A 12,072-nucleotide genomic window follows, 5' to 3' on the forward strand; every position below is an offset into this window, starting at 1 on the left:
AAATCAACCGATCTTTTCGTTTTGAATGTGATTAAAATACTGCTGGAAAAACTATGTCAGTGCGCGAGCGCTCGCGCCTCATTCAAGACTGACTTTCTTTTGTGTAGACAATCGACGGAGAACAACGACCGTGGAATTCTTTTGCCGTGGAATAAATCGTTCAATTACCAGTTGATTCAAACAGACAATTCTTCGGACCTTTCATGGGTGGCATTTGACGTGGAGAGCAACAAGGAACCTTAAGGGACAACAGAGGATGGCAAATTATTAGACATAGAGGGAATCTACCGAACCGTGTTGGAATCGATTCCACACCTTGTCCACACCATCCAATGCTCAGCCAGACATGAGGATTTCCGATTCTAGGCAATGGGTAAACCAGGGAGCATGCGTACACTATCATTTTCAGTGCCGTCACTAGAATCATTAGATCAAAGAGCAGCTACGTTATTTTGTAAAGTACAACAGGATGATATTCTTCGACATTTTTCTCGTTCGTTTCATTGTTGTTGTGTAATAATTTTTTCTGCAACGCAATGAAGAGATGGTTCCAATCATAAAGTCCCGGCTTTGACTCACGAGAAGGGTAAGTACTCTCACAAGAGGAATATGCGCCCTCTAACCCATCCGCATCGACGAATCACCAAGTTAGTAGTTTCCGGTTTCATCCAGACGTAGGAAATCTTGTATAACTAAACATAATTACATTCAACCAAAGAGCGTCCGATTTTAAAAGATGGTCCCTCAATTATGCCAAACTATGTGATTTGGCTCACCTGAGGCAATTTTCAGCGTTCAACAATGATATATTACTATTAGAAGTTGTGGACTCACATGAATATTATACTCTCAGATTGAGGTTTTGATATTTAGTGGTGCGCAAAGAATGATTACAAGGAATGATGTTCTTTATTCACGACGAATGATACCGTGTACACTGAGGGGTTAATTATGCTATTGATGGATTGCCCAAACAGATTATTAAAACAAAGAGAAAGAATTGTATCTGGCCAAAGAAAACATGGGATGTAGGTTTACAAAGTACACTAGCTCGATATAAACAGCTCGTCCAAAGCATGCAAAATCAGCTTTCATAATCGGAGTGCTGTAACTTCTCTACATGGCATATCTGATATTGTCAGATCAGCCAGACGTCCACATTAAAAATTTAGTAACGGATATACGCACTTCCTTGTCCACTCCCTAGCAGTTGCCTCATAACGAGTGCGATCTGTCTTGTACAAATGAGCAATGTCAGGTACCAAAGGATCGTCGGGGTTCGGGTCTGTCAGCATCGAACAGATGGATAACAAGACTTAACAACGATATATGAGTTGCGTCAATTTGTGGTTGTCAGAAATTTCAAAACTCACCCTTTGAGATCGTAAGGGCGGGCGACCATTGGTCTCGTAGGATATCCAAGCAAATGGAACCATTGGCGTTGATGTTAGGGTGGTAGATCTTGGTCGTGAAGCTGACCTTAGGAGGTTTGAAAGGGTAATCGGTGGGGAATGTAATGGAGAGGAAGAAGACACCGCCAGCATATGGAGAGTCACCCTTGATTAGACGTGTTTAGCGTCAGTATGACTCATTTGGGTAACAACCATGGGGGAAGGCAACGTACGGGTCCCATAATCGTAGCTTGCCACTGGAACATGTTATCACCAGTAGGCCCGGCGCTGCAGGAGGAGGGAGGATCACGGCCGAGATCAATCAATTCCTAAGCAAAATGTCAGCCTCCTGACTTGTGGCGTGCCACGCAAATCAACAGCGATGGGCGTACGAAGAAGATAACTCACCTTGTTGATGCGCTTGAGGGCCATTGCAAACTCGAAACTTCAAGACCTGAAGCAAGAAACTGGAGGACCATTCGGATCGCACGAGATCAAGAAAAGAGGGATTTTAACGCAGGATTGAGTGACAACGAAATGAATCGGCGGAAAATACATGCGATTTGAAGGCGATAGGAGAGTTTCAAGCAATTCATCAGTTCCAAAGATCGGATTGAGCGCCCGGAAGACTTACCAATAAAAGAGAAGTTTACGAAGAGGATGGAGACCAGTTGGTGGTGGTCGGAGGATAAGGTGCACAGGGCTTGTTTGGTCTCTATTTTGTCAATGTACACACGCTAGCTTAGTCAGCCCGTCCTTACACACAGCCTTATCTGTCACCCATTCTCGCAGGTTCTAGCAGAACACCATCTCTGCGTCCACAGAAAGCCTTTGCTTGCATTTTGTGGGCCTCATAGCTTCAGATTGCACCCCTAAAACTCTTTTATCTCGTTATTTTCGTATCGAGGGCACCCTAACTCGAGAAGAAAACCAATGCTTGCCACGCATATCAGCGCCAGATATAGCTTTGCTCGTGAGTCAGTCGGATCAGACGACCAGCCAGAGTTCTTGTTCGGCGCCTTTGATCTACCGGCGTATCGCCAGAGCAATCTATTCAATGAACAGACAAAGGTAGTGCGCTCCCTGGTCTCTTGAATACCATGCATGCCCGACCGACGCGAGCTTTGCACAGCCGACACGCGCTTTTTGCAACCGAAAACTCTATCTATCGACTGGTCTATCTTTATTTTTCATTTTCTAGTGTCAACAGTCCAAGTCCACATGTCAAACACTTCGTTTACTGAAATTGAAGGTTATAGACTCTACCGAGTACCAACAAATTACACCATGCGACGGATTACGCAAGGTTTTAAGCAAAACTTGAACGCAACGTGAGCACAGACTCGGTATGTTAACAATTCATTATGCATCTTTGCGACATTTTGCCTGCTTCAGTATCTTATTAGAACCACAGACTTACGTCCTTATCATCGACAATCCGCGAATTCTGATACTCAAAGGCGGTATCCATTTGATGCCATCCATGTTTATCACTCAAATTGGGGTATAGCGTAAAGCTTGAGCGCTTGAGCGCTAGTCCTCAAAGTCAATCGCGATCTGGACAACGCATTTCGCGCAGTACGGCCCAACATTGCCGTTAAGTGTTGAACACCTACACAGTCCTTCCCATTTACTAACTACGCTGGGTATTCTATTCTCAAAAAATGCCACACCGTTCCACATTAGACACTCATAGCCACTTACACTCACCTTGTGTAAGGGCCACAGAGAAAATGGGGAATATGATGTGTAATATATATCTCAGCATGTATCGTTTAATCCCATTAACACTTGTTTGACCTCACTGAAAAGAGTTGATTGCGGACTACGGCGCCAAACCTGCAGGTCAAGTGGTGGTAAGGGATAGGGAGCACATAATCTTCTTTCGAGCCATCCAAATTATTGAATTATTTGATAACAAGGGTAATAAAATAAAGGCATGAACAAAACGAAAATACGCCAGACCGAAACGCTTAGCCGTGCTGAAAACCAACACAGCCTCCCCGTCGGTCTTCGCAAAGCAGGATGGAAAGGAATTATAAATGTAGATATAACCAGCAATGAGACGACGAGGAAAGTCATGGTGGAAAAGAGTTGCAAAAGGGGGATGAAGGGAGAGAACAATCTTCATGTATCCTCCGAGTCTCGTGTGTCGTACGACATACTTACATCCGCGTGGCCGTGTCAACCTATAATGACGATGTTGCATTGCCACCACCTTACGGGTCTGACTGGCACGATGAAAAAACCGGATAGTATACGACCGTCGGGGACTTCTGTCAAGATAAAACAAGTTATTGAATCGAATTCCACAAATCGCGGCTATCATGAGATGAAATGAAAAAACCACTCACCACGAAACAGTGTAGACGAAGGCGCACAATGTGTACCTCCCTGCACTGGATTTTCAGAAAATCACAAGAAGAAAAATCAAAGTTCGGAAGCGAAGGAAAAACTATACATTTTTCTTTACTTCCACGAAGGGTGGAGAGGGTGGAATTGATGGCCCTATGAAACACCAAACATATCCGCTTCCACTCCAACACACCCAAAACCGTCACTGCCCAACACCCACCGCCTATCTGAACCGCCTGACCAAGTCCTGTTAATTAAGAATAACACACCTGAGTTACCCCAAGCAGACCAAGTCGGTGAGACGTCACCCGTCATCCCAGTTCACGAGTTATCTTCGCCCTCATCGCTTTCATCTTCATCTTCATCGTCGCTTATCATCAAAACGCCAGGATCCTGCTGAATGACAGGCCATCGCACCATTGGTTGCGATGGTGTCGCTGGTGCCCTGTTGATGACTGAGCCAGGCGCTGAGTTCCGCTTTGTTGCGCTGAACGACGATGTCGTTGGCGTTGATGACGTCGACGTCGATGCTGATGACAATACGGTTTTATTCTCTTCCGCCTCGTATATCCTGGATAGCGAGACGCAGTGGGCACAAAGGAAACAAAACGGGTAAAAAAGAACCGCCGAAAAAAGAGAGGAAAATTTAGTGATGCGCTCTTCAAAAAAAATTTGTTTGATAATACAACACATCGAACAAGGCGTCGACAAACAATATGGAAAAGGAAAATAGCAACAACAGGATCTAAATAAACGCACCGTTCTTTTTCACGCATGATCTTCAAGATCACATCCTTCTCCTCTTTAGAACGACATAGGGATAGCCTATGCATTAGATTCTTCGTCTCCAAGATGTGGTCCTCTAGACGTTTCTGCTTGGCAGCGAGGTCGGACTTGACATGAGAATATGATGGAGAGGGTTTGATGGAAGGCGCTGGCACAGATGGCGCAGAAGCAGCTACAGGTGCAGCCTTAACTGAGGCAGATTGTGATTTTACAGTCGCAATCGTCTGGGTGATAAACGAGACTGCTAGATCCTCCAGGGTGAAGTCATTCTCACTTTGTGTTGAGACTGAGATATTATGTGAGGTTGTCGCTGTCGCCGTCGTCGTTATTGTCGGTTGCTTCTCATGCTGAATGGGGGGAGCAGGAGGAGGTGAGGGTTTGACGGAGACCGGAGGATCAGATGTCGGAGCTATTTTTGTAACAGGCTTCGCTTTCGACCGCTGGCTTTGCATGACCAATTGTCTCAGTTTATCTTCCCTGGCTTGCTTGTCATCCTGATCCACAGAAGATTTAATGCTGGCAGATTGAGAAATTTGTTGCGATAATTGAGTAGATGTAGGAGTAGATGTGGTTCTACTAGCCGCAGCTAGCTCCAATTTGCTCCGTGCAATTTTCTCTTCCAATTCCTTTTGTCGAGCTATGAGAGCACGCTTAGTGAAGCTAGGTTCAGTTGGCGCATTCTTCATTGCCTTAGGCTCGGATGGAACAGTCGAAGAGGTTGAAGAAGCCGACATCGATGGCGAATGTGTCGCTGATATTGATGGCACAGATACAGAAGCCGAAGTGGACATTGTCAGAATTGTTGCCGGATGTTGTGGGCGTGGCTGATGCAACACAGGTGCCTGTACATGTTGAGGTTTTGCGACATGTACAGCTTGCTGAGCCTGAGGCGGAGGTTGGCGTTGAGGTGGCACGTTTTGGACTGGATTTCTGGGAACAAATGGTGTCGCTGATGCTGAGAACTGAGGTTGATTCTGGGCAGATGGTTTCAGGGATGTAAGCCTGGCATAGTGGGTAGGAGACATAGGGCGGGGTGGTAAGGACTTGTGCATTAACTGTGGTGCTGGGGGTAGTACTCTAGGTGGAGGCGGGGGAGGAGGCGCTACAACATCTTCGACATCGACATCCATGTCTACCTCTTCGTAATCTTCGAGATCATCCACCTGACCAGGTTCTGCATTGCCTGGGACGGACGAGGCGACCGATGAACTAATTGACTCATTGTCATCGCCTTGACGAAGAAACATAGATGCTCCGTACGCTGCTTTGTTCACAGGGTGATGAACTGGTGGATTTCCATGAGAATGAGTCCCCGAAGAATATGAAGGGGGTACAGATTGCTGATAACGAGAAGAAAGAGGCAACGTTTGATACTGAGAGATATCATTATCGTGTGTGGAAGGTCTTCTAGAGTTTGAAGTACTTGCAACCGGGACATAAGAGAAAAAGTGCTGATTGGAAGGTGGAACAGGTTCATCAACGATCATAGATTCTGATGGAGGAGGCGGCGGAGGCAGAGGTGGCGGTAGAGTCGGCGGTGGAGGTTGCTGCGCTTGCCGTTCTTGAGCAGCCTTTAGCACTGCCGCCTCACGGATAAGCCTCTTTTCCTCTCTTTCTCGCGCCAACCTGGCCTTTCGCTCCTTTTTCGTCTCCTTCTTTGCAACAGAAACATCGGGTTCCTTTTCCGCTGCATCACCTTCAATCTCACCTTCCTCAATTTCGCCTACACCAGCACCGGCACCAACACCCTCAACACGATACCACCAAACCTTGATTAAATCCTCCCTTGGCTTGCCCTTCAATTGATGCGGCTTCAGTTGTGCAAAGCCAACTCCAAGCTTCGGACTGCCCCACGCCTTCCTAGCCAGCTCCGCGGTGGCAAACTCGATCAAAGCCTTGCCTCTCGGCCCATCGATAAACAAATGGACAGGAACAGCACCGCAGGCACCCCGGCTCCATCTATTGATAAATTCTGGTTGCCGGTGCTGCTTGGGAAGCTGTTCCATGACCAAGGTACGCGCCGGATTGGGAATATACTGGTCTTTCCTCTTCTTCTTCGCCTCTGCACCCACGTCCTTGGTGGCCGCAGTAATTTGAAAGCTACCATGCTTACTGTTCGGATCGAGGTCTGGTTGCATGCCGATGGGCACAACGAGCGGGGGAACATAAGGCTTTTGAGATGGTGGAGGCGGAGGGGGTGGTGGTTTCTGGGAAGGTTGAGGCGGAGGGGGTGGTGGTTTCTGGGCAGGCGGAGGTGGTGGTTTCTGTGAGGGCGGAGGTGGAGGTGGTTTCTGTGAGGGCGGAGGCGGAGGTGGTTTCTGTGAAGTTGAAGGTGGAGGCGGATGAGGCTTTTGTGAAGGTTGAGGTGGTTTTTGTGGAGGCGGAGGTTTTGGAGGAAGAGCGTGATGTTCTGCAAGTCTCGGAGGCATAGTAGTGGATTTAGGAAGCGAGGCGCTATGCGAGTAAGACGAAGCGGGAGGTAGCAGGGGTGGTGGTTGCACTGGAGGTAATGAGATCTGGGTAGCCATTGGGGACCAATGCAGGGGCAGATGGTCAACATTTTTCGCGTTCGTTGAACTCTCTGCGGCCATGGCCATAGCGGACACCCAATCGGAGGTGGTGGACCCTGGTAAAGTAGGCGTTTGTGGGAGAGAATTGGAAGGAGGTGTGACGGAATGAGAATCATATGTATCGAAGAAACTCTCTTCTTGGTACGGGTTGGATGAATTGTAAGACAGATAATTTCGAGGGAATATACCTTCCGACATTGGCACGGCTACGCCTATGGGAGGCTGCCCCAGGAGGTAAGAGGGGTCACTGTATACTTGGTGTTCATGCGACCAAGATGAATGCGGCGGGTGAGGCTGCGTCGGACCCGTTGATGGAAGCCAATCGTAGTTAATATTCCGCAAACGTGCCTCTTCCTGAGCCTGGCGTTCCAGCTTCCGCCTCCGTTTACGCGCCTTTTTGCTTTCGGGCTGCGAAAGGCGATTCACTAGACTCGGATGATTCCGCTGCTTAGGATGGCTAGGACCTGCAACGGGTATGTCTTGGCTAGCCATACTGCCCGCCCTTTTCCTCTTCTTATCCCTCGGAATGGGTTGCGCAGCTTGACAATGGCGACTAGCGTTAAAATGCGTCTATAATTATGTAGCAGGTAGTTGACGCACTTTCAGTATGACGAGTGAGATCATCAAAGACGCTGTCAGGGATTTCATGTCTCTGATAATAATCCGGTTTGTCGCTCGTTGGAGATGATCTAGAAGAAATGTCTTTCGAAAGCTCGTATACGACTTCGTCTTCAGAGTCATCTATGGCGATAGGGGAGTTTTTTGTTCCAGCTCCTAAGAGCGCCATCGTGAGTGATGTGGTAGAGAGAAAAAGGAGTGTGAGAATGTTTACCCCATCTGTCTGTTTCGGGATCAACAAAACACAACGCGGGACTTTGATCAGGGGACTCAAGGCTCCTGACCTCTCCCGACCATGATTCATCCTGCAGCCATTGTCGTCCTCGTCTTTGCACTTATTCTAGGCGCCATCTACGAGCCACTAGACTCGAACAGTCAATTTGCTACTCAGGAAGCACTAGAAAAGGCTGTTGTGTCCAAAAATATTCTCCTCGTGACCGCTCACCCGGACGACGAGTCCCTTTTCTTCGCCCCAACGATCCTTGCCCTGCAACAGAAATCCGTAAACGAAACTATCTCGTTCTCACATTTATGCCTCTCGTATGGGAATGCTGAAGGTCTGGGTGAAACCAGAAAACGCGAACTCAGCCATAGCCTTGATATTCTTGGGGTTTCTACTCGCTGGGTCGTTGATCACCCGTCAGTGTTGCCTTCGCTTTCAAAATATCTTTCGATTAAAATATTTTGCTCCCAGAAAGCTGCAAGACAACCAAACGGCGGAATGGGATCCCAATGTTATCGCTGAGGTTTTGAAGCCTTACGTTCATGACCACAAAATTGATACGGTATAGCCTTTCTGAACAATGGTGGTTGCCTCGACTCACTGACTACTACTACGACAGATTTTGACCTTTGACGCATCTGGTGTATCGAACCATCCCAACCATAACTCAATCCCTGCGGGTGTGTTGTCCCTGATCAAAAACCTCGGAGTAACTTCGTCGGAACCTCCATTGCGACTGTTCACCTTGATATCGTCTTCGCTCCCGTACAAGTATATCAGCGTGGTATCCGTCCCCCTGAGCAAGATCGAGATAATCATCTATCGCGGTATGCAGAAATTGGAGGCTTTTATTATTCAAGTCTTATCTATCTGGCACCCTGACATTCTTACCCCCCCGTACCCTCGCAACCCCGATGCCAATGCCACACCAATCTTCATTTCCGGCTACAAAGAGTACAAAACAGCTTTGGAATCGATGAAGGCGCACATGAGCCAACTCCTATGGTTCCGCTACCTCTATGTGGCCTTTTCAAGGTACATGTGGATAAACGCTTATGTCGAGATAAAACCTTAATCTCGACTGAAATCGTGGCATCACAAAATAATGTATAAGATTATGTTGCAGTGTAATTTATATCATCACTATTTGTATGTCGACTACGATTTCCTTTGGACGGCGGCGGCGTTACTACTCGTCAAACCAATGGATTTCGCCCAATCTCGAAGCCATGAAACACCCAACCCTTCTTTTGTTGGTAGTCTCTGGTGTACGAATGTCCCCATACGAGACCCAAATTCTAAAGAAAAGGGCCTAATGTAGTAGCTTGCAAGCGCCCTGAAGTGAAGAAACGTGTTACAATCAACGCATCAAATACTATATGAAACTGCTCACCAAGCCGCTCCTTGCACTAGAGGACTGATAACCTGGTCCCGCACAGTAACCCAAGCAATCTTTTTCCATTGCAAATGAATAATTTCTGACGGGCCAGACGCGGGTTCCGTCTGAGACGGCGGCTTCAATGCCACCTCTCCCTCCGCGAACCCTTTCTCGGTCTCCTTGCCCTGCATACCGAGAGTAGCATCCAGCGTCACGAAACCAGATTCATCCAACATCCCCTGGTCAACCAACTCAACGTCTGTAGGTCGGGGCACGGCCTCTCCTGTTGATAATCTCTCAACGTGAACATATGGCTGGATACTCCTCATATAACTGTACTCGAAGCGCAGGTCGGGTATCACAGGCAGTCGCGCTCTGGGACTTCTAGTGTGGTCATGATGGTGGGCGTGCTGGTGATGATCTGCGTCAGGCCGTGCATGTTTCGGTTGATGGAAAACGACAGGAGGCGCGGCGGACATCGCAAAGGCCAGATAAGTATGGTGCTGCTGATGAGGATGATAGAATTAATTGGCTCGAGCTGATCGAGTTGGACGACGACGGGCAGGAGACACCTCGAAATGCCAAGAGCGCTAATTCCATTTGCAACAGGAACTAATGGCGTCCATTCCAAACAAAAGTCGGCAATCAAACCAAACCATCTCTGCTTGGTCAGCACATTTGCAAGGGATTGGCGCCACCTGAACTTCGACATCGACGGAAAAACACGGTAAAGAATGTATGGATTACTGATTAACAGGGACTCATATTTTATTGGTCCGGATCTTCAGGCTAATACAAAGCGCGCTTTCAAACTTGCTTGTGCAGGGAAAGACTCGTCACGACAAACGCAGATCAAAATATTTTCAAATTGGCCTTACTAGCATTTGAGAAATGCCATCATGACTGCGGACTGCGTACACCGAAAAGCTGCTACAAGCTTGTGGATTAGCCCTCGAGGAACGCTTGAATTATGACTTTGGTTATCTCTTCGATGTACACAAGCTGATCAGTGTACGATGGTCGGATCGCCACGGGGTCTTTTTCTGACGACTGAAGCATCTCATGTGCCTCAGATCCAATGTGGAGTGCACCACCAGAACTAGCCCGAATTCAAGCAGATTCCACTCAACTGAACCAGATGGTTTCAAGCATCTCCAGACTCGTTTCATAAAATCATTCATAACCGAAAAAGATATCAACAAGCATCGAGATTGTCAGGGGCTGGGGGATTCACGAAAGAACATACGCCTACGTATGCGAGAGGACTGCAACTTAGTCATCCTCATGTATGGCTATCTGTCCGGGTTTCCGCATTCGTCATATGTATTTGTACTCAATTATTTCAGTTCCTAGGGTTGTACCAAATACGGGACGACTGCCAGCAAGAACAACACCTCCCAACTTTGCCTTGTATTTCGACTCGAAACGCGAATTCGAAGGACTCAGCACACGGTGAAGTCATAAATTCGTTGCCGTTAACGCTCATTACCAAAGTAATTCATTAGCCCACCATGCAAAGCTCAATGAACCCCCAATGTGTATAACCCGCAGTACAAAAGTTATTGCGAGGTGAAGTCAGGAAGTGATGGCCGCTAAAAATAAGACTGGCCCATGGGGAAGGGGGTGGATGATTTTACTCAGTCAGTTCGTTGATATATTTCGGTCTCGATTAATCGACAGTTACAGAGCATACATTTCCCCAAAAGTCACCTGTTGAGCAAAATCTTTGACAGTCTACCATTCCAAATGGCAGTTCCAAACCTGCATCATGTTTTTGTAACGCGCGCCGTAATTCTTAACTCGTTCCACTCAACGCTGTCGGTGGGTTCATCAGAGGTGACTCCTCAGAGTAAAGGTGTTCATCAGGAAATATCAGTGGTAATTAAGCGATAGGTAGAGTAGGATCAGGACACCGACAATCATCAGGTCTTCAGAAATAACACCCGGGGATGTATACACCGAGGCACGAAGTTAACCTGATCACATTTATGTGGTACGCAAGCTGCCGGCAGTGAGACTCCGACCAGGTTCGCGGGGCGTGTGGAGGGTCGCAGTTGAGTCCTAACGATCCAAAGTTTTCAGTTCACGCGCCCCCAACGGTAATCCTCCCTTGGTTTTGCGCAGCACACATGTGGCAACAATTGCCACTATGACTATATTGCTATTAGTGATCATAAAATGTCAGAACACATAACCGACAATAGGCGCCTTCAGACTTGATGTGAATGACATGCCATCAAAAAACACACATTTATCCAACTGCACGAAAAGCTTTCTGAGAGCTCACAATACCGCCGGTGCAGGAGTCTTTACGTTACACGAGACAGACAGATGCAATCAATCCGAAGCATTTGTGGCAAAATTTATAATGTAGTTTCGTCCTAAGCTATGTCTGTGTATTCATGTCTGAGATGATAAAGCCACAGACTTCAAGCACAGATGAGCAGTTGTAAAGATAGAATTTATAAAGGATTGGTGATTCTCTACCCAATAGTTGAGTCCGCTGGTAGGATTAGCTGGACTTACACACGCTTACTAGCCCACAATAACTGTAAAACAGATCTTGAGGTTACAATTAAACGGTATCTCCGTATCATTAATGGACATACTATGCTACTGTCGGTACCATCGCAGTTCTATCCCCGATTTTCCTGGAGACCCTTAAAACGAATACAGAGTTTGGGGTTCATATCCAACGGGGTCCAACACCGCAGTCTCTTGAGCGACATTATTTTAGACCCCATGGAGGGA

At 47.2% G+C, this 12,072-nt stretch overlaps 3 protein-coding genes across 3 annotated transcripts; all 3 read right to left on the reverse strand.

Moving 5' to 3' along the window:
- Positions 1–1,116: 1,116 nt before the first annotated feature.
- JR316_0009072 (Ubiquitin-conjugating enzyme E2 1) lies at positions 1,117–1,823 on the reverse strand (the record flags this gene model as incomplete). Its single annotated transcript, XM_047894781.1, has 5 exons — positions 1,117–1,129; positions 1,189–1,315; positions 1,374–1,557; positions 1,625–1,720; positions 1,800–1,823. The coding sequence occupies 5 exons, from the start codon at positions 1,821–1,823 to the stop codon at positions 1,117–1,119; spliced, it is 444 nt and encodes a 147-aa protein (XP_047746240.1).
- A 2,244-nt stretch (positions 1,824–4,067) lies between these two features.
- On the reverse strand, positions 4,068–7,889 carry JR316_0009073 (uncharacterized protein; the record flags this gene model as incomplete). The annotated part of the gene is made up of 3 exons (XM_047894782.1): positions 4,068–4,317; positions 4,506–7,641; positions 7,703–7,889. The coding sequence occupies 3 exons, from the start codon at positions 7,887–7,889 to the stop codon at positions 4,068–4,070; spliced, it is 3,573 nt and encodes a 1,190-aa protein (XP_047746241.1).
- A 1,212-nt stretch (positions 7,890–9,101) lies between these two features.
- JR316_0009074 (uncharacterized protein) lies at positions 9,102–9,800 on the reverse strand (the record flags this gene model as incomplete). Its single annotated transcript, XM_047894783.1, has 2 exons — positions 9,102–9,279; positions 9,337–9,800. The coding sequence occupies 2 exons, from the start codon at positions 9,798–9,800 to the stop codon at positions 9,102–9,104; spliced, it is 642 nt and encodes a 213-aa protein (XP_047746242.1).
- Between the last annotated feature and the right edge of the window lie 2,272 nt (positions 9,801–12,072).

The sequence above is a fragment of the Psilocybe cubensis genome, chromosome 8 (assembly GCF_017499595.1).
Source record: "Psilocybe cubensis strain MGC-MH-2018 chromosome 8, whole genome shotgun sequence".
NCBI lineage: Eukaryota > Fungi > Basidiomycota > Agaricomycetes > Agaricales > Agrocybaceae > Psilocybe > Psilocybe cubensis.